General features: G+C 46.1%; 2 protein-coding genes across 2 annotated transcripts in view; both read left to right on the top strand.

The window, feature by feature from the left end:
- The window catches only part of LOC137419324 (thioredoxin-like), a 274666-nt gene that overhangs the window by 182460 nt on the left and 67018 nt on the right, over positions 1-25188 (top strand). The gene's annotated exons all lie outside the window — the stretch shown is intronic.
- The window catches only part of LOC137432513 (thioredoxin), a 62961-nt gene continuing 60429 nt past the window's right edge, over positions 22657-25188 (top strand). The window contains exon 1 of the mRNA XM_078781873.1: positions 22657-22902. Coding sequence (XP_078637999.1) covers positions 22870-22902 — 33 coding nt within the window. The 5' untranslated portion in view covers positions 22657-22869. The remainder of the gene's footprint in view (positions 22903-25188) is intronic.

Below are 25188 nucleotides of genomic sequence, written 5' to 3'. Positions count from 1 at the left end.
TTTTCATTTGGGCCTCCCAATTGAAGCCCCACTCTTAGGGCGGGTACCGTTGCTTGTATTGAAAATACTAGTGAGGTACCTATGCTATGCACGGGTGGGAGGCCAGAAGCAAACAGGCAATGCAGAAACGGTGAATGCTAAAGCACGAAACCAATAAATTCCACATTCCTGTAGCACCTTCAGTCGCACGTCAGACATGGACAGCAAGTTCGTGAAGAACTTCCATGAAAAACGTACCCGTTCACAAACAAAGGGGTACGTGTGTTCCATACCCAGTCAATGGCGAAACTGCATATGGCGATCCGCGAATTCACGTTTAGAAAGTCGAAACCGTCACGGCATTTCGTCATTCACTTGAACTCGATATCTCTTTTTTCATTCCAAACAGCATAACTCCAATCATAAATGAAATAACATTAAGGCCGAGAAAAATATATTTCCGGTCTCTGGTCAGCGCGCGCATCGATTTTGACCCTGGGCGTCAACAAATTTTTTTTTTTTTTCAAATTTCCAACGGTACCTACAAGTACAAGTACAACAGCGCACGCCTGTTGTTGCCGGGCCAGCGCGCTATTTCGGGAAATACGGGTCTGTGAAGGCCGCCATTGGTATCGACGTTCGCGCACGGTCCTCCCCTACAAAACTACGTTTAGTTTAGGATTTGCATATCCAAAGTTATGAGTAGTTTTGTGTGCCGTGACGTCATGAATCCAATCGGCTGGATATTGTCATTTATTGAAACGAACACGTTCTTTGTCGGGTTCGTGTGAAGCAACCAGAAGGCCTAGAGAGCTGTGGGTGGTCTCGTTAGTTAGGCCTGGATCCTATCTCGTTTGTCATGAATTTGTAGGTGTCTGTGATAATCTGGTGGACTGGGAGAAGAGATCGTGGGAAACCATCGGCCTGTTAGACCACTTGCGCATGCGCAGTGTTGACGCGATCGACGCATTGGAATGTTTGATGGTACTTCGAGGCAGACTCGGCGTCAGAACAAATCTAATCGGGGGGCATTCGGGTAACCGCGGGGGAGGGGGGGGGCACAAACTGCCGTTCGATAACTCAATCTATGATGTAAATGCTTGATAGTAAGAGTTTGCCCTCAACAACCAGCACACCAACCCACTTCGAATTTAAAAACATGCTGCAAAGTCACACACACACACACACACCCACACACACACACACACACACACACACACACACACACACACACACACACACACACACACACACACACACACACACACACACCACAAAATATAGCCTACATGCAAGCCACGTCTTTCTCTTTCTCTTTGTCGCTCTCTCCCTCTCTCACACACACTGCACTGTGCGTCATTAGAACATCATTTGAAATAGACTGTATACTCCACTCTTAAAAAGCAGACAGACCCAAAAATCATTCAACATTTTGCATAATAATCATGAAAACCAAGGCTGGCTTCCTAGTTAGGCAGTTAAGAGGAAGCATCGTTCATTTTTTCAGGAAAGCACCAAATTTGGCACAGATGTAGTATGGACCTATACAATTGTTTTCCTGAGGGGCACCCAAAAATTCAGAAAATTCAAAAAACTCCCAAAAATGTCCTGGATGCCTTGAAAAAGGGGAGAAAACGGGTTGTAGATTTTGATATTGTGGTCTTGGCAATAGCACACTACTTTACCTACCAGTCACATGGTGTGGAGGAACTCTGGATTGCCATTGGCACTGGTAAAAGCCACCGCTACCTTGCCATCCATAAAATTGCCACCGGCCTTGGCCGCAGGAAGTCCGAGTCTTTGCCATTATTTCATGCCTTCACTGGCTGCGACACAGTGTCATTTTTTGCCCAAATTGGGAAAAAGACAGCCTGGAAGGCTTGGGAGGCATACCCCAGCATCACGCAGACCTTTCATGCTCTCGCTTATAGGCCATCTGTGGACGCTATTACTATGGAACTACAGAGCATAGAAAGATATGTTGCCATCCTCTATGACTGGACTACCGAGATAAAGACAGTGAATGACATGCGCCGACACTTGTTCACGAAGAAGGCAAGAACAATTGATCACATTCCCCCAACAGCAGACGCCTTCGAACAACACCTAAAACGTGCATGTTTTCAGGCTGGACACGTATGGAGTCAGGCACTTGTGCCCTACCCAGAACTTCCATCACCAGCTGATTGGGGCTGGATGAAAACAGGGACTTCTTGGACACCAATTTGGACCACAATACCACTGATACAGGAGGCATGTTCAGAGCTTACAAGCTGCCATTGTAAGTCGGCCTGTAAAGGCAACTGTAAATGCTCCAGGGCAAATCTGCCCTGCACATCACTGTGTGACTGCGATGGACAGTGCTTGTAGTACTACGCGTCTGTGCGAGAGCCTCCACCTTTCAAGTGCCCACAATATTTTAAGTTAAAACTGCAACTGTGTGTAACTTTGATTAATTAATACCATTCCATTGTTATCAGAGACCAATAAAACAATGTGTATCACTTGGAATTGAAATTTTACCTAAAATACTATGAGAGATTCAAGGAAAATGGAAACACCATGGCGGCCATCTTGAAATTAAAGATGATGGATGCCAATCTTCATGCAATTGATCCCATTGGATTCAGAGACCATGAAAACATAGGGTAAGACACTGGAACTGTGGTGTTATCGCTCATAGTATAGAAGTTATTGAGGGAAATAGGTCACAGAGGGCGGTCATGTTGAAATTCAATATGGCGGCCACCAGGGGTTCTGAATTTTTGGGTGCCCCTCAGGAAAACAATTGTATAGGTCCATACTACATCTGTGCCAAATTTGGTGCTTTCCTGAAAAAATGAACGATACGCCCTATTTTTCGGTCTTAACTGCCTAAGTAAAGTAAGTTTGGTACCAAAGGCTTGGCCTGGGGATGGGTGTTCAGGGGGGCACAATAATTCATTTGGGGGGGGGGGCATGGCCCGCGAATGCTCTCCCATGACACCGACCCTGCTTCGAGGCGATCTCGAGAATGAAATGGCAGTCTATAATATTGTTATGAATTTGGTAGAGCAACATCTAGAGCTAGGTAGATCTGAATAGGTAGGTATTCGGCTGTCGTGACAGGGACACCACATGTAATAAGTTCTTGATGTTTAGGCGTTTGTCGGGGTAAGATGTATGATTGTGGATCTACCTGGAGGTTCGAGTGGTAAATAGTGAGGGATTAAAGGTAACGCCCCTGTGAGTTTCACCTAGTAGTCAAACCTTTGTCCATTATGGCACTGCAAACCACATAAACATTAGTTAGTTCCTTAGCGCAACATTAAATAATTCCTTTCCCTGACACTGACTTCGGAACACATGACAGGAAACCAGGCCAAAAACACCGCCACAATTGGCCGCCACCGGTTACACCTCCAAGGCCTACAAACCTCGCCGGACACGGGTTATGCCACCAGGACCGCGGGGGTGGAGCGATGCCGCAGAGGGCGTGACCTGGGCGAGCCGGCGCGTTGGGAGGCTATGATTGGCTGAGGAGTGCGCCAATGGGAGGTCATCGGGGAGAGATATATGCGACGGTCGGACGCCATTTTGAGGAAGACACGAACACACACGGCAGCACACGCAGTTCGGAGCAGTTCGTTGGAGCAGGAGTTCGTTGGCAGTTGGCACTGAACAGTTGCGCTTGGCTGCCAGTACTCCCAAAAGAGAGTAGAGTCAAGTGGAGTTCGCTTGCTTTGTGCAGCTTACGTTGAACCTTTGGTGCACGGACCTTGTGGAGATCGACCTCGTGTGGAGCCGCTGGCCACGCGTCGGACGCGTGGTGCTTGGAGCGAGGCCTTGTGGAACTTGGAGCGAGGCCTCGTGGGTACATCGGGGCCGAAAGGAGCCGGGTGTTGGACGGCGGTCACCAAGACGACAAGGACGAGATAAGGCCGTACCCGCGAATACACTGTGCATAACTAAAAAGACGTGTTATTTTCGTATTCACCTCCCTCGTATCGTGTTTGCTATCTGTTGTGTGTGGGATCCCAATTTAGGCTTATTCGATTAATTAGTATTACTGGCGCGGGCTTTTTCACTGTCTTTACTTATAAATAATAAATCCTTACATTATTTTCTGTATATATCTGAACGCAGTTTTCCTGGGTGTTTCATTTTAATAGATAAGGCGGCGGAGCTCGTTGCGTCTGGCCTCCCGCGCGTTTAACTTTGTGTTGAGCTTGAATCCGCCATTGAGTTTTCGCCTCGGGAGTTAAAGTCTCGTAATCGGCCATTCGTAACTGTGGTGTTAATCACGGTTGCGTAACAAGTGGTGTCAGGAGTGTAGGATTCGAATCCGTCGGACAAATTTTTTTGTCCGCGGCGAGACATCGACACGGTCGGACAAATTTTTTTGTCCGCGGGGAGACATCGACACGGTCGGGCGTACACTGCGCCCGACGTTCGAAAGCAAAATTTTTATAGGCGAGGCGGAGAAATTTAGTCATCAATTGGGTATACGGAGCGCGATATCGCGTCTTCGTCAAATTTAAATTGTGTTTCAGGAATTATTAAAATAAATACGCGCGCGGGAAACAATCTTCCGGAAAGCGGATGTCGGAGATGGACGAAATGGAGGTACGCAGCGAGGCCTCCGTCAGCGTCGGGAGTGAGCCGGAAATAGGGGAATTAAATGTCGAGGTGAGCCTTGGAACCTCCCCCGTCCCGAGCACCAACTTATCCCCCTCCCCTACCGGGGAGTCGGGAACAAGTGGGACGGCCCCGATAGATCTCCAGACCATAGTAAATTTAATAAATGCTCAGAGGGCCGAGGGTGAGCGAAACCTTGCAGAAATTCGGGGAGACATGAACGCACAGAGTGAGCGAGCCAGTCGGGAATTGAATGATAAAATTGACGGGCTGGAAAATAAACTGAGTAAGGAATGTAGGGAAGGAATGAAGGGAATGAGTGATCGATTGGAGGAACAAATTGAAGGGATGGAACATAAAATGGAGTCGCAGGGGAATGAATGGAGGGAAGGACTGAAGAATATGAGTGACCAAATTAATGGATTAAAAAGGGAAATGGCAATTGTGGTAAGTGTACAGGTGAGCGGAGAATGTCCACAGTTCGATGGGGAATGTGTACAGGTAGATGGGGAATGCCTGCAGGTAAACGTGGAGTGTCCACAGGTGAGCGGGGAAGGAAATTTGGAATGTGAGAGTTGTAATGGGGAATGTTTCCCACATTCTGGCCTGGTTATTTATCGGGACCGTGTGGATGTCACAACACCCCAACCGGGGGATGAATTTGGAATTGTGCAGCACCAGGGCGGTGGTGCGGAGCAAGAGGGGGTAGAGTTTTTGGGGGTCCATGCGATAGAGCCGGACCGGGTATTTATTGGGGATATTGATCAAAGCCTGGCGGGGCCAGGAATGATTTGTAATGAGGAGGATTTGATCCAGCGGCTGGAGACCTGTGACAGTCCCATGGAGGTAGAGCTTGTTCAGGCCCAAAGGAGCCTGGGTGATGAGGTGAGTTGGTCCGAGGAGGTGGTTGGAATGACCAAGGGGACGCTCACTGTACACTGCTATTTGGAAACAGAGGCTCCAAAATTGGACAACCAGTTGGGGGAGTGTGTTGGCTCCGGGCTGGATTTGGATCTTGGAGGATCGGGAGATAGAGCTTCTGGAGATTTGGTCCCTGTAGGGAATTTGGATCAACTGCAGGGAGGGGCAGAACAACCGGTGGTAGAGGTTGTTCCCTGCAGCTGCGGTTTGGCAGTGGGAATGAGAATTTGTAAAAGAAAATTTAAAATAAAATTACAATGGGAAATTGATTTGGAGCAGCCATGGTGGGGATTGGTCCCCGGGCTGCGGGATCTGGACATGGAGAGGTCATGGGTGATGGCCTCGGGCAAAAGTTGCCCCTTTCAAAATTTGGGTATGCCAGCCAGCTGGGGGGCTGTGATGGCGAGATTTGGACGTGGGGTCCAGCCTTGGGTGTCGAGGTACGACCTGGGTCCCACGGGGGGTCTGGTGGAGTGTGGCGTCCCTTGTCCGTCGGGGCGCCGTCCGAGCTGGTGGCTCGGGCCGGCAGGGTCACCGGACCCTGGTGGGGGTTAAGACCTCCAGGGGGGTCCGAGGTGGTTTCTCAAGCCTGGGATGGCAAATATTGAGGACCACAAGGGGGAGGTGTTGTGGGTCGCGCTTTGGTGGTGGCACCGCAGATGGCCAACTTGGGACTGATGTGGTGACCACCCGGGCATGCGGCCTGGCACCCTCCTCCTGAGACTTTGGGGACAACTGGCATGTGATGACCTGCCATGCCGTGTTGGTCGATGGACGCGGGTCAAACCGAATGGACAGGGATGGAGATAGCCTGCCGGACAACCATTGGGGCATCTGTGGAACGTGATGGTGTGAGTGACCTTCCACAGATTCTCCGTTATGATTTATGGACTCTCGGGTTGGGAAGAGAGCCATGGGGATGTGAATCGGGAGATGTGTAACGAGCCGAGCATGTGGGCCATGCTCGGCTGGCATGTGTATGGCAAAGCATCCTTCTTTGGTGAGGTTAGTGAAATGTGACAAATGGTTGGCATGGGTAATCTGTGGGTTAGATGCAAATTTAAGGGTGGATTTTGAAATGCCATGGTGGACACTGTACAGTGACGCCATTATTGATCCAGGTGTGTAGACCAAAGTGTTGGAGGCTGTGATGAAATTAATAGGGTAGCAAGACACAGCTTTCAACTGGTTGCGGGGGCAACTGTGCTGATATTTGGGACGCGGGATGATGGGGATGTAGTTGTGTAGCCTGAGGGTCAACGTGGTGCTGTGTGTGTCCGAGGTGTGTGGACCATGTCTTCTGGGTGGGTCTCCTGGTGGAGCATGGCTGTTGACTGGACCTTGGTGTGGTCAAGTGTGGGTGAGCACTGGGGGGCTGCAGTTCTGTAGTCGGACTGGGGGATGATGGGGAGGTGCAGGGGACGTGGCTGTAGGGATGCCACGCACTGCGACCGTGCCCCCCAGGGCCGAGGTTGTGTGTGCGCGGTAGTGTGTTGTGGCAGCAAGTGCTCACCACATTGGCCAGCTGGGGCTGCAGCAGCTGTGTTCCTCGCAGGGGGGCCGAAGGATGGATGGTGGGTCGCACCCTTATGGACACTCATGGGCCATGTTGGCGTTTTGACTGCTCACCTTGTCCCGGTGACCCTTGCACGGTAGAGGTGCAGAGCTGTCGTGGCCACAGGTAGTTGTGTAGTGATGATCACCGTTGGATGCGGATCCACATACCTGCCAGTGTAGTGGGGACAAAAGAGAAATTTGGAAGTATTTGGTAGGCCCAATGTGAAATTTTGGGAATTGTATGGGTGGATTGCACTTTGAACCCGACCAACCTGCAACTACCTGCACTTGAGGTGAGTGTTTTGAGGAGTACTGTCCCAGGCTTCAGGACTTGCTTTGGAAATTGGGGACATGTAAATTGGAGTTGGGAGGCGGGTGAGAGTGATGACATGGCCGGTGAGGGGATGGAATGGGAGCCACAGTGTCTTGTGGGTGGCGTATGTTTTTGTGTTGTGGTTCTGTGTTTTGATGTGGTTGTGAGAATGGAACCTGGAGAGTGAGTGATGATTTATTGGAGATAATGAGGGGTGATACTTGTGCTTTTGGAAATGTGCTTTTGGAAATGTGTAATGGTTTAAATGTGAACTGGGGGATTTCACATGTGGCAGGCCATGGCAAGCCTTGTAACACCTTTTACACCATCTATGGAATTGTACTGAATTGTGCTGAGTTGTGTGGAGAATTGAATGGCAGTGGGGGGAGGAAGTGTGTTTTGGGGTCTTGTGGGTGGGGAAGGTGTGTGTGTCCGCAGGTACAGAGCAAGCTCTGAGGAGCGATGCCTGCGGGCCCCCCCTCTGCGGCAATTACCCCTGGCAGCCGGTGGTAACTGGAAATTGGAGCTCGTCGGTGGAGGGTCTGGTTGGGCGCCGCGGGGTGAGGAAGTCCCCCGGTGACCCGTGTTGCTGCGCGAAAGCAGGAGGCAAAGGAGCCTGGTGTGTGTGGAGACCCTCACCGGCGAGGTAACGGCGGAAAGGGGCTGTTGGGCTGTCACGGGGCCAAGAGGTAAAGGGGGGGGGGGGGCAATGAACTTGTAAGTCGGTTGACTTGTTTTTGGGACTGCGGGCACCACAGCCTGATGCGCCCCCACCATCTTTTTGTGAGGGACCTCCCCGCTGCCTAGTTGAGGAATGCACACATACGTGAATGACATCAATGCCATGGTCCTGCAGGGGGGTGTATTGAAAAGAACCTTATTGATTTTTGAAATGCCTTGATGACCTGTGGAATGAGAATGAGTGGTTAAGGGGTCTGTGTTGCATGAATGTGGGCGAAATCCACCGAGCTGTGTCACTCACCTGTAACATCTGGACAGGGCCCGTGGAAATTTAGGGGGGAGGCATTGGGGATGGCCCCGCAGGTAAGGTTGTGTCTTGTGGCATCCACCGGGGGACGCGGTCTGTAGACCGGGGTATGTACAAAGGTTAGAGTTTTGAGTTTTTGGTAAGATGGTTAAGTTTGTGGATAAGGTAGGAGTTTTGGTGTGTTGTTTGTTCCTCCCTCCACAGGAACAAGGAAGAAAATGTACATACTTGCATGATGGTTAAGGGGTTTAGCATGTTAAGGAAGTGTAGGTAGGTAGTCCGACTCACTTCCCACAGCCCTTCCTGATTTATTTCATAGGTTAATTAAGTGTGTGACTAAGTGTTAAGGCTGGAATGGTAGTGCCTGCGGTGAACCTTGCAGGAGCTACGGTTCCAGGGGGGGGGGCTGTGTTATGAATTTGGTAGAGCAACATCTAGAGCTAGGTAGATCTGAATAGGTAGGTATTCGGCTGTCGTGACAGGGACACCACATGTAATAAGTTCTTGATGTTTAGGCGTTTGTCGGGGTAAGATGTATGATTGTGGATCTACCTGGAGGTTCGAGTGGTAAATAGTGAGGGATTAAAGGTAACGCCCCTGTGAGTTTCACCTAGTAGTCAAACCTTTGTCCATTATGGCACTGCAAACCACATAAACATTAGTTAGTTCCTTAGCGCAACATTAAATAATTCCTTTCCCTGACACTGACTTCGGAACACATGACAGGAAACCAGGCCAAAAACACCGCCACAATTGGCCGCCACCGGTTACACCTCCAAGGCCTACAAACCTCGCCTGACACGGGTTATGCCACCAGGACCGCGGGGGTGGAGCGATGCCGCAGAGGGCGTGACCTGGGCGAGCAGGCGCGTTGGGAGGCTATGATTGGCTGAGGAGTGCGCCAATGGGAGGTCATCGGGGAGAGATATATGCGACGGTCGGACGCCATTTTGAGGAAGACACGAACACACACGGCAGCACACGCAGTTCGGAGCAGTTCGTTGGAGCAGGAGTTCGTTGGCAGTTGGCACTGAACAGTTGCGCTTGGCTGCCAGTACTCCCAAAAGAGAGTAGAGTCAAGTGGAGTTCGCTTGCTTTGTGCAGCTTACGTTGAACCTTTGGTGCACGGACCTTGTGGAGATCGACCTCGTGTGGAGCCGCTGGCCACGCGTTGGACGCGTGGTGCTTGGAGCGAGGCCTTGTGGAACTTGGAGCGAGGCCTCGTGGGTACATCGGGGCCGAAAGGAGCCGGGTGTTGGACGGCGGTCACCAAGACGACAAGGACGAGATAAGGCCGTACCCGCGAATACACTGTGCATAACTAAAAAGACGTGTTATTTTCGTATTCACCTCCCTCGTATCGTGTTTGCTATCTGTTGTGTGTGGGATCCCAATTTAGGCTTATTCGATTAATTAGTATTACTGGCGCGGGCTTTTTCACTGTCTTTACTTGTAAATAATAAATCCTTACATTATTTTCTGTATATATCTGAACGCAGTTTTCCTGGGTGTTTCATTTTAATAGATAAGGCGGCGGAGCTCGTTGCGTCTGGCCTCCCGCGCGTTTAACTTTGTGTTGAGCTTGAATCCGCCATTGAGTTTTCGCCTCGGGAGTTAAAGTCTCGTAATCGGCCATTCGTAACTGTGGTGTTAATCACGGTTGCGTAACAATATGCTTGAAGAACTTAATGATTTTCAAAATAAATACATTTTAAAATAACTCATTAAGCTTGTGTTCGTTATTTACAAAAAGGCCTCCCAGTACCAGTCCCATTGGCTGTCTTTAATTTCTCTCTGGACGGCGCCACGGCAGATGAGGAGGACCGCAAGGCGTGAGGACACAAACAACACCTCTATATGTGCAATCCATGCTTTTCAAAAAGAAAAGAAAAAAAAAAAACCGCATCGCCGCATCAATTCTGGAACTTTGGTCTGACCAGAGACCAGCAATATATTTTTTCCGGCCTAATATAAAAGACAAACTTTCAACAACATTCGTGACATAAACAAATATTTAAATCCTGATGTGAAGTTCCGTACGGTTGGGTGAATACAATTACGAATTCAAAATCGTAATTGTATTCACTCAATTCCAATCATCAATTGATGCTTTAACAAAACGATTAACATAATTAACGTTTCACGATTTAACATTACGATTGAATGACGGTTGTATTGGGATATTATCAAACCCGCGCATTGCCGTCATCTGTCCACTTCCGCATTCGTGGCAGGTTCGTAATTCTCATCAAAATCTAAACAGTATTTGTAGAAATTGAACAAAAGCCACATCACTGTTCATATCGGTAAATATTATTCCATCGTGTTTGGAAAAACTGGAAAAATTGGAAAAACAATATAGCCTATTTTACTCCCGGGAGTCCCAGCAATACCCACCGAAAATATTGTTGCGATCGGTTGAGCCGTTTTTGCGGTACCTGGGAACGGACAGACAGACGGACGGACGGACATTTGGTGAATTATAGTGAGATACCTTGATACACCATTAATAATGTTCTCATGTGCACCCCACTGAGAGCCAAAACATCTTAGTAAATCGAGTCACTTGGCATATGTCTATACAACACCTTTCATGTGCAATGATCAGGTAGGTCTTCCATGAAGGAATGCATCTAAATATCTTACTCGTCATACTTGCTTGTTAAAAGGATTTATTTAATTATTTTTATCTGGCAAGTCAAGCCCATTGAGTTAATGTGTTGTAAAGCCAGGTGTTGGCTTAACATTTAAGGTGGCCGGCTGAAGATCTTAGGGTCTGGAGTAACACTAGATGGGTTCTGGGTTGACGAGGTCTGTCATCCTTTGGAGATAGGCAAAATGGGTACCAGCTTCATGGAAAATCACAGGTGGGAAAAATCACAGGTGGGACGGATGGACAGACAGACTGAGAACCAATAGTCCCCTCCGGTAAAAGCGGGAGGGGATTAATAATGTGTTGTAGATTGTATTATTTGCGGGATGGCTACCTGTGCTTGCCAACCATTGATACACCTTGTATTCATACCCGTATATATGAAAGATAGGCCCTCCATGAAATATAAATGAAGCGCACCTTTGATATGGAGCATGAAGTAAGCAACATAAACAATACAGGCAGGTGTTATCGACCTGTGATGGGAGGTAGCCTTGTACTTGAACAATGTAATTATTATGGTGATTAAACAGCACATCGCCATCACGATATTGATTGCCGATCCGAGCAGCGAACAAAAAGTCATGGCGAACGTACCTTGGTTTCGATTTTTACTGCTGCCATGGTCGAGGGAGATGTGACAGCAGGTCCTGAAAAGAGCGCAAACACCCTGTTTAGTGGTGCTGGGGATCGAGCTTGGCGTTAATATAACACTTTCATATCCCCAATGACGTAGAAAATACAAACAACCACTCAACTCACAATAATTATTCCGTTCGGCACTTTAATCCTCAAATTATGTCTCATGAGTCATGACGAAGTGCTGCTTGGATTCAACATAAAACAAAGAGAAACAAAACAAAGAAGTTCGTTAATTCATGTCACAACCGACACCGATAGACCGTGCGAACTTGCAACGTCAATCAAGAAGTTGAATTCAAACCTGGAACCACAACAACTCAAACCTGGAACCACAACTCAAACCTGGAACCACAATAACTCAAACCTCGAACCACAACAACTCAAACCTCGAACCACAACAACTCAAACCTCGAACCACAACAACTCAAACCTCGAACCACAACTCAAGCCTGGAACCACAGCAACTCAAACCTGGAACCACAATAATTAAAACCTGGAACCACAATAACTCAAAACTGGAACCACAATAACTAAAACCTGGAACCACAGCAACTCAAACCTGGAACCACAACAACTCAAACCTGGAACCACAACAACAAACCTGGAACCACAACAACTCAAACCTGGAACCACAACTCAAACCTGGAACCACAACTCAAACCTGGAACCACAATAACTCAAACCTGGAACCACAATAACTAAAACCTGGAACCACAATAACTCAAACCTGGAACCACAACAACTCAAACCTGGAACCACAACTCAAACCTGGAACCACAATAACTAAAACCCGGAACCACAATAACTAAAACCTGGAATGCATAGCAACTCAAACATGGAACCACAACAACTCAAACATGGAACCACAACAACTCAAACATGGAACCACAACAAATCAAACCTGGAATCACAACTCAAACCTGGAACCACAATAACTCAAACCCGGAACCACAATAACTAAAACCTGGAATGCACAGCAACTCAAACCTGGAACCACAATAACTCAAACCTGGAACCACAACAACTCAAACATGCAACCACAATAACTAAAACCAGGAACCACAATAACTAAATCTGGAACCACAACAACTCAAACCTGCAACCACAACAATTCAAACCTGCAATCACAACAACTCAAACCTGGAATGCATATCAACTCAAACCTGGAATGCATATCAACTCAAACCTGGAATGCATGTCAACTCAAACATGGAATGCATATCAACTCAAACATGGAATGCATATCAACTCAAACCTGGAATGCATATCAACTCAAACCTGGAATGCATATCAACTCAAACATGGAATGCATATCAACTCAAACCTGGAATGCATATCAACTCAAACCTGGAATGCATATCAACTCAAACATGGAATGCATATCAACTCAAACCTGGAATGCATATCAACTCAAACATGGAATGCATATCAACTCAAACATGGAATGCATATCAACTCAAACATGGAATGCATATCAACTCAAACATGGAATGCATATCAACTCAAACCTGGAATGCATATCAACTCAAACATGGAATACATATCAACTCAAACATGGAATGCATATCAACTCAAACCTGGAATGCATATCAACTCAAACATGGAATGCATATCAACTCAAACATGGAATGCATATCAACTCGAACCTGGAATGCATATCAACTCGAACCTGGAATGCATATCAACTCAAACATGGAATGCATATCAACTCAAACCTGGAATGCATATCAACTCAAACCTGGAATGCATATCAACTCAAACCTGGAATGCATATCAACTCAAACATGGAATGCATATCAACTCAAACATGGAATGCATTCAACTCAAACCTGGAATGCATATCAACTCAAACCTGGAATGCATGCCAACTCAAACCTGGAATGCATGTCAACTCAAACCTGGAATGCATATCAACTCAAACATGGAATGCATATCAACTCAAACCTGGAATGCATATCAACTCAAACCTGGAATGCATATCAACTCAAACCTGGAATGCATATCAACTCAAACCTGGAATGCATGTCAACTCAAACATGGAATGCATATCAACTCAAACATGGAATGCATATCAACTCAAACCTGGAATGCATATCAACTCAAACCTGGAATGCATATCAACTCAAACCTGGAATGCATGTCAACTCAAACATGGAATGCATATCAACTCAAACCTGGAATGCATATCAACTCAAACCTGGAATGCATATCAACTCAAACCTGGAATGCATATCAACTCAAACCTGGAATGCATGTCAACTCAAACATGGAATGCATATCAACTCAAACATGGAATGCATATCAACTCAAACATGGAATGCATATCAACTCAAACCTGGAATGCATATCAACTCAAACCTGGAATGCATATCAACTCAAACCTGGAATGCATGTCAACTCAAACATGGAATGCATATCAACTCAAACATGGAATGCATATCAACTCAAACCTGGAATGCATATCAACTCAAACCTGGAATGCATGTCAACTCAAACATGGAATGCATATCAGCTCAAACCTGGAATGCATATCAACTCAAACATGGAATGCATATCAACTCAAAAATGGAATGCATATCAACTCAAACCTGGAATGCATATCAACTCAAACCTGGAATGCATGTCAACTCAAACCTGGAATGCATGTCAACTCAAACATGGAATGCATATCAACTCAAACCTGGAATGCATATCAACTCAAACATGGAATGCATATCAACTCAAACCTGGAATGCATGTCAACTCAAACATGGAATGCATATCAACTCAAACTTGGAATGCATATCAACTCAAACATGGAATACATATCAACTCAAAAATGGAATGCATATCAACTCAAACATGGAATGCATATCAACTCAAACATGGAATGCATATCAACTCAAACATGAAATGCATATCAACTCAAACCTGGAATGCATATCAACTCAAAAATGGAATGCATATCAACTCAAAAATGGAATGCATATCAACTCAAACATGGAATGCATATCAACTCAAACATGGAATGCATATCAACTCAAACATGGAATGCATGTCAACTCAAACCTGTAATGCATGTCAACTCAAACATGGAATGCATGTCAACTCAAACATGGAATGCATATCAACTCAAACCTGGAATGCATATCAACTCAAACCTGGAATGCATATCAACTCAAACCTGGAATGCATATCAACTCAAACATGGAATGCATATCAACTCAAAAATGGAATGCATATCAACTCAAACATGGAATGCATATCAACTCAAACATGGAATGCATATCAACTCAAACATGGAATGCATATCAACTCAAACATGGAATGCATATCAACTCAAAAATGGAATGCATATCAACTCAAACATGGAATGCATATCAACTCAAACATGGAATGCATATCAACTCAAACCTGGAATGCATATCAACTCAAACCTGGAATGCATATCAACTCAAACCTGGAATGCATGTCAACTCAAACATGGAATGCATATCAACTCAATCCTGGAATGCATATCAACTCAAACCTGGAATGCATATCAACTCAAACATGGAATGCATATCAACTCAAACCTGGAATGCATGTCAACTCAAACATGGAATGCATATCAACTCAAACCTGGAATGCATATCAACTCAAACCTGGAATGCATATCAACTCAAACCTGGAACCACAATAACTCAAACCTGGAACCACAACAACTCAAATCTGGAACCACAACAACTCAAACCTGCAACTCCAATAATGCAAACTTGCAACCACAATAACTCAAAACTGGAAGCACAATAACTCAAACCTGGAACCACAATAACTCAAACCTGGAACCACAATAACTCAAACCTGGAACCACAATAACTCAAACCTGGAACCACAACAACTCAAATCTGGAACCACAACAACTCAAACCTGCAACTCCAATAATGCAAACTTGCAACCACAATAACTCAAAACTGGAAGCACAATAACTCAAACCTGGAACCACAATAACTCAAACCTGGAACCACAATAACTCAAACCTGATACCACAATAACTCAAACCTGGAACCACAATAACTCAAACCTGGAACCACAACAACTCAAACCTGTAACCACAACTCAAACCTAGAACTCGCAATAGCTCAAACCTGGAACCACAACTCAAACCTCGAACCACAACAACTCAAACATGGAACAACAACTAAAATCTGGAACCACAACAACTCAAACCTAGAACTCGCAATAACCCAAACCTGGAACCACAACAACTCAAACCAGCAACCACAATAACTAAAACCTGGAACCCCAATAACTAAAACCTGGAACCCCAATAACTAAAACCTGGAACCCCAATAACTCAAACCTGGAACCCCAATAACTCAAACCTGGAACCCCAATAACTCAAACCTGCAATGTAGAACAACCCGAACATGAAACCACAATAATTAAAACCTGGAATCACAATAACTAAAACCTGGAACAACAATAACTAAAACCTGGAAGCACAATAACTCAAACCTGGAAAGCACATCAACTTTAACCTGGAACCACAACAACTCAAACCTGGAACCACAATAACTCAAACCTGGAAACACAACTCAAACCTATAACTCACAATAACGCAAACCTGGAACCACAACAACTACAATCTGGAACAACAACTTAAACCTAGAACTCACAATAACTCAAACCTGGAACCACAACAACTCAAACCTGGAACCACAATAACACAAACTTGGAACCACAACAACTCAAACCTGGAACTGCAAGATATAACTCAAAGCTGGAACCGCAACAAGTCAACCCTGGAACCAACAACTCCAGCAATGTTGCAGGCTGGCTGATATGTTATTTATTTATTTATTTGGCATGTGGGCGGTGTGCTTTGAATGTATCTGTACTTGTTTGACATTTTGTTGTTACAGCCTGAATTTGAAATGGATTAAATTGAGATTTTTTGTCACTGATCTGCACATAATAGCCCATAATGTCAAAGTGGAATTTTTTTATGCCGCCGCCTATGAAGTCGCCGGAGACATTATGTTTTCGGGTTGTCCGTCCGTCTGTCCATACTGGCTAAACCTCTGGCCCAGTGCTCCTGCCTCACACATAGCTCGGCTTCACGCTGTTGAAACCAAAGCTTTCAGAATCATTGGAATCTCCTGCGATGAAGCTAACTCCGAGCGCCTTTCACTCACTCACCGCAGGCAGGTTGGTGGTCTTTCTGTCTTCTACCGACTCCTCTCCGGCCTTGGTCCCCGAGCTCTCTTTGTGCTCTGTCCCCCAAATATTCCTACAGGTCGCACAAGATCTGCCAGCAACCCTCTTATGGTTAAACTGCCAAAATCAAGACTTTCTGCTCACCTTCATTCTTTCATTCCTCTTTTCTCCCACCTCTGGAACAAACTCTCCCAACTCCCCCACTCCCTCAGCGTCGACGAGTCTGGCATTTCACTCAGGCCAACTGGCATGGTCTTCAAGCAGCCATCAATCATCTGGACTGGTCTCCCATCTCTACCGCCTCTGACATCAACTCATCCTGGGAATTCTTCCAAAGTAAACTGCTCTCTCTCATGCACAGATTTATCCCATCTCGTCTTCAGTTGTCATACTCTTCCTCCCGTCCATGGTACACGGAATCTTGTGGTGAGGCTATTGCCCAGAAACAACTTGCTTTCGTCTCCTGGAAAGCAAATCCAACGGAAGGAAATCTCATTTCCTTTCACAAAGCCCGAAACAAGTGTGTGTCCACCCTCAAGAGAGCCAGGAAACAATATCTATCCGTTCTCAGGACAGAACTCTCTTATCTGTCTCCCTCTTCCAAATCCTGGTGGCGTCTGGTCAAATCTGTTTCTGGTGTTTGTTCCCCCTCCATCCCCTCCCTCACCTCAAACGGCCACACGGCTGACTCCACGCGTGAAAAAGCTGAATGCCTCAACTCTGTGCTTGCCTCGAAATCTTGTGTCCCAAACCCATCCCACTCTGTACCCACCGTACCCAGTCGTACCCAACTGCTCCTGGACTCTGTGTCCTTTCCTCCTGACAAGGTGGAAAAGTTTCTGTCAACCCTCGACTCTGATTCTGCAACTGGACCTGACGGCATCAGCCCACGGGTCCTAAAATCTTGTTCTTCCGCTCTTTCACTCCCTCTCTCTGTTCTCTTCACACTCTCTTTTGCTCAAGGTCATCTGCCATCTGCTTGGAAATCTGCCAACATCACCGCTTTGCACAAAAAAGATGCAAAAACAGATCCTAGCAACTACAGACCAATCAGCCTTCTCTCAATTATCAGTAAAGTCATGGAATCCATCATTGCTTCAGATATGAAATCTTTCCTCTTCTCCAATGGCTTGATCTCTGATCATCAATTTGGTTTCAGACCTGGTCACTCTACTCTGGACATGCTGCTTCTGCTTTCTCAGCAATGGATGGAGGTCCTCAATGCCAAACAGGAAATTCGAGCTGTCTCCCTTGACATATCACGTGCCTTCGATACGGTCTGGCACCCCGCCCTGCTCACCAAACTCTCCTCCTTTGGTATCCATGGAAATCTCCACGCATGGCTGGCAGACTTCCTCTCTAGTCGTAGTCAACGTGTGGCACTGAATGGGTTTCTCTCATCTCCTCTTCCTGTTCAGGCTGGAGTTCCCCAAGGCAGTGTTCTGGGCCCTGTGCTTTTTCTGGTCTTCATCAATGATCTCCCCGACTCTCTTGAAAATCCTCTCTATCTCTTTGCTGATGACTCTACTCTCTGTCACTCCATTCTTCATCCCTCAGATCGACAGTCTGCAGCCTCCTCACTCTCTGCAGACCTGGACAAAATCACAGACTGGGCAAACAAGTGGAACATGTCTTTCAATCCTGACAAATCTCACACTCTTACAATGTCTCTCCGAAAAGACCGACTGGACAACCCTCCCATCTACTTTCTGAATAATCCTCTCCAAGAAGTTCTGTCACTCAAACTTTTGGGTCTCACTATCTGCCATGATCTTTCCTGGGAAAACCACATTTCAAATCTGGCCTCCAAAGCCAGTCGCCGACTGGGCATCCTCCGTCGTGCGAAGTCCTTCCTTGGCACACCTGAGCTCCTCACCACGTACAAGGCTTTCATCCGCAGCTCCATGGAATACTGCTCTCCCCTCTGGGCTGGTGCTCCTGCCTCACACCTAGCTCGTCTTCACGCTGTTGAAAACAAAGCATTCAGAATCATTGGAATCTCCCGCGATGAAGCTAACTCCAAGGGCCTTTCACTCACTCACCGCAGGCAGGTTGGTGGTCTTTCCGTCTTCTACCGACTCCTCTCTGGCCTTGCCCCCCCCCCCCCCAGCTCTCTCTGGGCTCTGTCCCCCAAATATTCCTACAGGTCGCACAAGATCTGCCTGCAACCCTCTTATGGTTAAACTGCCAAAATCAAGACTGTCTGCTCACCTTCACTCCTTCATTCCTCTTTTCTCCCGCCTCTGGAACAAACTCCCTCACTCTCTTCAATCCCACTCCACCCTCCAGGTCTTATCTTCCCCCATCCAAAACCTTGATCTTTTCTACCCCCGCTAATTTCACCCAAAATCCAACACTCTTTTTTTTTAAATACCAACTTCTGTCCTGGAAGTCCTTGGTCCCCTTGTGTTTTATACCTCCCCCCCCCCCCCCCCCCTTTCCATGCGTCCTCCCCCCAAGCCCTCTCCCTCCCACACTTCTCCCTGCTCTCAAATGTTGTGTTTGTGTGCTTCCCCTTCTCTCCCCATCTTGTCTTCCGCTCCCTCTTTTTATATATTTTGTTTGTCTGGTTGATTTGTTTGTGAAATAAATGTTAGCTCTTTCACGAGCCTCGATTCAGTATACAAAAAAAAAAAAAAAAAAAATTAATGCTCCTCCCATGTTTGCCTCATCACATATTCAATTCATGCTCCGCCCATGTTTGCCTCGTCACATATTCAATTCATGCTCCGCCCATGTTTGCCTCATCACATATTCAATTCATGCTCCGCCCATGTTTGCCTCATCACATATTCAATTCATGCTCCGCCCATGTTTGGCTCATCACATATTCAATTCATGCTCCGCCCATGTTTGCCTCATCACATATTCAATTCATGCCCCGCCCATGTTTGCCTCATCACATATTCAATTCATGCTCCGCCCATGTTTGCCTCATCACACATTCAATTCATGCTCCGCCCATGTTTACCTCGTCACATATTCAATTCATGCTCCGCCCATGTTTGGCTCATCACATATTCAATTCGTGCTCCACTCATGTTTGCCTCATTACATATTAAATTCATGCTCCACCCATGTTTGGCTCATCACATATTCAATTCATGCTCCGCCCATGTTTGCCTCGTCACATATTCAATTCATGCTCCGCCCATGTTTGGCTCATCACATATTCAATTCATGCTCCGCCCATGTTTGGCTCGTCACATATTCAATTCATGCTCCGCCCATGTTTGCTCATCACATAATCAATTCATGCTCCGCCCATGTTTGCCACGTCACATATTCAATTCATGCTCCGACCATGTTTGCCTCATCACATATAAAATTCATGCTCCGCCCATGTTTGCCTCATCACATATTCAATTCATGCTCCGCCCATGTTTGCCTCATCACATATTCAATTCATGCTCCACCCATGTTTGCCTCATCACCTATTCAATTCATGCTCCGCCCATGTTTGCCTCATCACATATTCAATTCATGCTCCGCCCATGTTTGCCTCATCACATATTCAATTCATGCCCCACCCATGTTTGCCTCATCACATATTAAATTCATGCTCCGCCAATGTTTGCCTCATCACATATTCAATTCATGCTCCACCCATGTTTGCCTCATCACATATTCAATTCATGCTCCACCCATGTTTACCTCATAACATATTAAATTCATGCTCCACCCATGTTTACCTCATCACATATTCAATTCATGCTCCACTCATGTTTGCCTCATCACATATTCAATAAATGCTCCGCCCATGTTTGCCTCATCACATATTCAATTCATGCTCCGCCCATGTTTGCCTCATCACATATTCAATTCATGCTCCGCTCATGTTTGCCTCATCACATATTCAATTCATGCTCCACCCCATGTTTGCCTCATCACATATTCAATTCATGCCCCGCCCATGTTTGCCTCATCACATATTCAATTCATGCTCAGCCCATGTTTGCCTCATCACATATTAAATTCATGCTCCACTCGTTTGCCTCATCACATATTAAATTCATGCTCCACCCATGTTTACCTCATCACATATTCAATTCATGCTCCACTCATGTTTGCCTCATCACATATTCAATAAATGCTCCGCCCATGTTTGCCTCATCACATATTCAATTCATGCTCCGCCCATGTTTGCCTCATCACATATTCAATTGATGCTCCGCTCATGTTTGCCTCATCACATATTCAATTCATGCTCCACCCCATGTTTGCCTCATCACATATTCAATTCATGCCCCGCCCATGTTTGCCTCATCACATATTCAATTCATGCTCCGCCCATGTTTGCCTCATCACATATTCAATTCATGCTCCACTCGTTTGCCTCATCACATATTCAATTCATGCTCCGCCATGTTTGCCTCATCACATATTCAATTCATGCTCCGCCCATGTTTGGCTCGACACATATTCAATTTGTGCTCCGCCCATGTTTGCCTCGTCACATATTCAATTCATGCTCCGCCCCTGTTTACCCCGTCACATGTTCGATTCATGCTCCGCCCATGTTTACCCGCGTCACATGTTCGATTCATGCTCCGCCCATGTTTACCGCGTCACATATTCGATTCATGCTCCACTCATTGTTGCGTCATCTCCACGTCGTGATCTGGATGGATGATTCCCTTTTGGACGCTGAATTTATGTGACGAAATCATGTTTTTTTTACCGTCGCACTTGAAGTGTTTTATAATAAAGCAAAAGTTATTTTAAACCTCTGAGCGTTGGTAAGCTGCCTGGAACGTTCCTGTTCAAAATAATGTGGGCACGAGGGCCGTTCCAGAATATTCAAAGCTTATAATTTATCGTCGAAAATCCGAAGGGGGGAGGGAGTGCGGAACACCCTGCACCTCCCCCCCTCCCCCCTTGCACCACTCCCCGCTCCCCCCCTTGCCCTTCCCCCCCTCCCCCCTTGCACCTCCCCCCCTCCCACCCTGCACCTCCCCCCCTCCCCCCTTGCACCTCCCCCCCTCCCCCCTTGCACTCCCCCCTCCCCCCTTGCACCTCCCCCCCTCCCCCCTTGCACCTTCCCCCCTCCCACCCTGCACCTCCCCCCCTCCCCCCTTGCACCTCCCCCCCTCCCCCCTTGCACCTCCCCCCCTCCCCCCCTTGCACCTCCCCCCCTCCCCCCTTGCACCTCCCCCCCTCCCCCCTTGCACCTCCCCCCCTCCCCCCTTGCACCTCCCCCCCCTCCCCCTTGCACCTCCCCCCTCCCCCCTTGCACCTCCCCCCCTCCCCCCTTGCACCTTCCCCCCTCCCCCCTTGTACCTCCTCGCCCTGGATCCGCCAGTGACTTCAGGCACCTGTTTCATCGTCTTGTTTGTAATTCTCTTGTGGTGAAAAGAAGGGGTACGGTAAAGGAAAATGTTATGGTAACTACCGAATAAGTTTACTACTGAAAAAACGATCGCACAAAAGGTGAAAAAACACGATCGCTTTATGTTCTGAATTACGTACAAATGCATGACGGAAAAGCACGTTTGCCCAGCATCGAATGCCAACCAAGATGGCGGCCGGTAGCTTCACCGCGGTCTATGTGTTGTGAATGGCAATGATCGTTCTATATATTTTCAGTTCAGTGAATCAGAATACACCCCGGCTGTTTCGATCCTCCGAATATCCTCTACCGTTGTGCCACTCAGATCTTTGTGTCAGCAAAGCTTTACAGTATTAATATTTGTCAGGGAATGGGAGATAAAGCTTAAATTTTCGGGAATCCGAGTTATTAATATTATAGCTTTTGACTTGTTTTTACAGCGTGGTATATATAGAGCTTCGCGGCTTGGAAGACCCCGCACTTTTGGGCTTATATAAAGAAGAAGAAGAGGCATCTATACACTTCTCGGAACTTGTTTCCACGTAACGATGTGAAGAAGCAACGCAGGAGGATTAGCATTTATCACGTGATCATTTTTTGTTTCCCCTCCCAATGCTTATGACTTATGAGTAACGCGATCTGGCGAGGTGTGGTTTTTGCAGAAGCTTTTGATTGAGAAAGGTGAACGATCTATGATGGCGAAAATTCAGACCATAGCCAATCTGGTGAGATGATCTGACTTCGGTTTTGTGACAGTTTTGTGTTTAAGCGGGTAAGACGCTTAAATATTTGGTTATGTTTATGTTCTTACGTCAATCGTCCATCAAAATGAACAAAAATCTTTGTAACCCACAATGTTTAATTCTAAAGGATATTTCTAAAGTGTTCTAAAAGATAATTCTAAAAGATTCTATAGGGTAATTCCAAAAGGTAAATTATATATATATATATATATATATATATATATATATATATATATATATATATAATTATTGTTGTTGCTCTTTAACAACCACTATTATCCCACCTTGTGGGGTTGGCCAGGGGAAGCTTGGGCCAAGTCTTTCACGAACCAGCTTTGCCAGGCCTGACATTCGACTAGTTAGGGCAGGAATTTGGAATTTTGTCCATGGTGCCGGCGATACTCGCCTACTCTTTGTGAATGACACTACGGGATCTTTGACGTCCACCAACCCATGCTGGTAAATGGGATTCCCAGTTTAACGTCCATGCGAGCGACAGCACACACATTGAGGAATCACCCTGCCTGGAAAACACTTTGATGACAGTTGAAAGCAGGCTTGGGATTTGAGCCCAGGCTAGACAGCTTAGAGGCGAGCGTGCATACCTCTACGCCATCCTGTCAGCCAATATATATATATTTTATTTAACAAACAGGAATAAATTCCTGCATGGGGCAAGTGTGAAAAAATTCTGACTCAACCCGGGACTCAAACCCAAGGACCTCATCACGTACGCGTTGACAGCCCACTGAGCTATTGAGTCTTTGGTCAGCATATATATATATATTATTTTCTTTGTATACCAAGTCGACGCTCGTGTAAGAGCTAACAGATAGAACATGTAACAAAGGGTGTGGGCGACAAGAGGAAGAGGAGAGAGGGAAGCAAAACACCAGTGGAGAACAGGGACATCAGGAGATCTGTGGAAGAGAGAGAGCTGGGGTGGGGTACACGGGATAAACAAGATGGACACTACAAAGACTTTCAGCAAAGAAAACGGAATTTGAAGGAGGTGAATTAATGGGGGTAGAAAAGATCAAGGTTTTGGATGGGGGAAGATATGAGATGGTGGTGAACAGCTGTTTTGAAGACCTGGAGGGAGGAGTGGGATTTAGGAGAGCGAGGGAGTTTTCATTGCTGAAGTTTGTCTTTGTTTGCCTGAATACATTTTATTCAGTCTTCTTGCCACAAAATATTAACATTAATATGGCAATCGGTGACTGAGTGTCACTGTCAGTATTCTCTTTTCATAACATTACGAACTAGAATGGCACTCAATAGAGTGCACACCTCTGCCAGGCTGAACAGTTTGTTTTGTATTCCACTGATCTGGATCCAATCGGATCTGGATCAGGACCTGAACCAAAATACAATTTGCTTGTTCTTGTCACATTCAACTCATCCACCTAGTTTTGTCATAATCTGTTGACAACTTTTTGAAATATCATGCCATACATTGTGTTAGTCCGATCACTCAATGCTGATTAATCACTTAATAATAAATAAAAATCTCGTATCTGGATCCGTATTCGTATCTTCACCAAAACTTAGACAAAATTAAAAAATCAGGCAGAATTGGTGAGTACGTGCGTGAATGAATAAAGAAGGTGAGTTATTTATACTTTAACAAAGGACAATGTACAGACAAGCCAAGTCATGTTTTGTTTTGTTGTGGTATTTTTTCTTTCCCCAGTCTCACGCTCTGTCAGCCACACAAGTTGATTTCACGGGTTTGTCCGCATTCCAGAAGAAGCCCGGAGGTTTTTGGCACTTTTTGCGATCCAACATTTAAAATTGCAAACGTTTGCTAAAATTCTTTCGGAACTTTGTGCTTTCTGTGACAGTGATTACCATGAAGTTATCAGGTATGTCAGTGTTCAATGGTTTAGCTGACAAAACGCGAGCAGTGTATCGCTAGAACCTTGCAACTATACAGTTCTCTACAAAGCTATTTCAAATCTGAACATGTATCACAAGCAAGATTCAGGAAGCTGCTTGCTGTGTTTGAAGATCACATGACTGAAGTACACTTGATTTTATACCTGTCAGTGCTTCCTACGTTCACTTGCATCAATCTCCTTCTGCAGAGGGAGGACCCCAGTAAGTACCTGCTGGCTGATGCGGTTAGTCTTCATAAAGCTGCTTCATAAGTTTGATACAATGGATGCCATCAAACAGGGAGATCTCACAAAGGGGGACTGAGAATAAAGTATCAAAACTACAAAGACTCTAAACTACAGTTGTAACAGCAACAAAGGAGAAGCTGAA

Source organism: Myxine glutinosa, chromosome 1, assembly GCF_964187855.1.
Source record: "Myxine glutinosa chromosome 1, kmMyxGlut1.1, whole genome shotgun sequence".
NCBI lineage: Eukaryota > Metazoa > Chordata > Myxini > Myxiniformes > Myxinidae > Myxine > Myxine glutinosa.
Note: the sequence above shows the minus strand (reverse complement) of the source record. Positions and strands in the feature narration are given on the sequence as shown.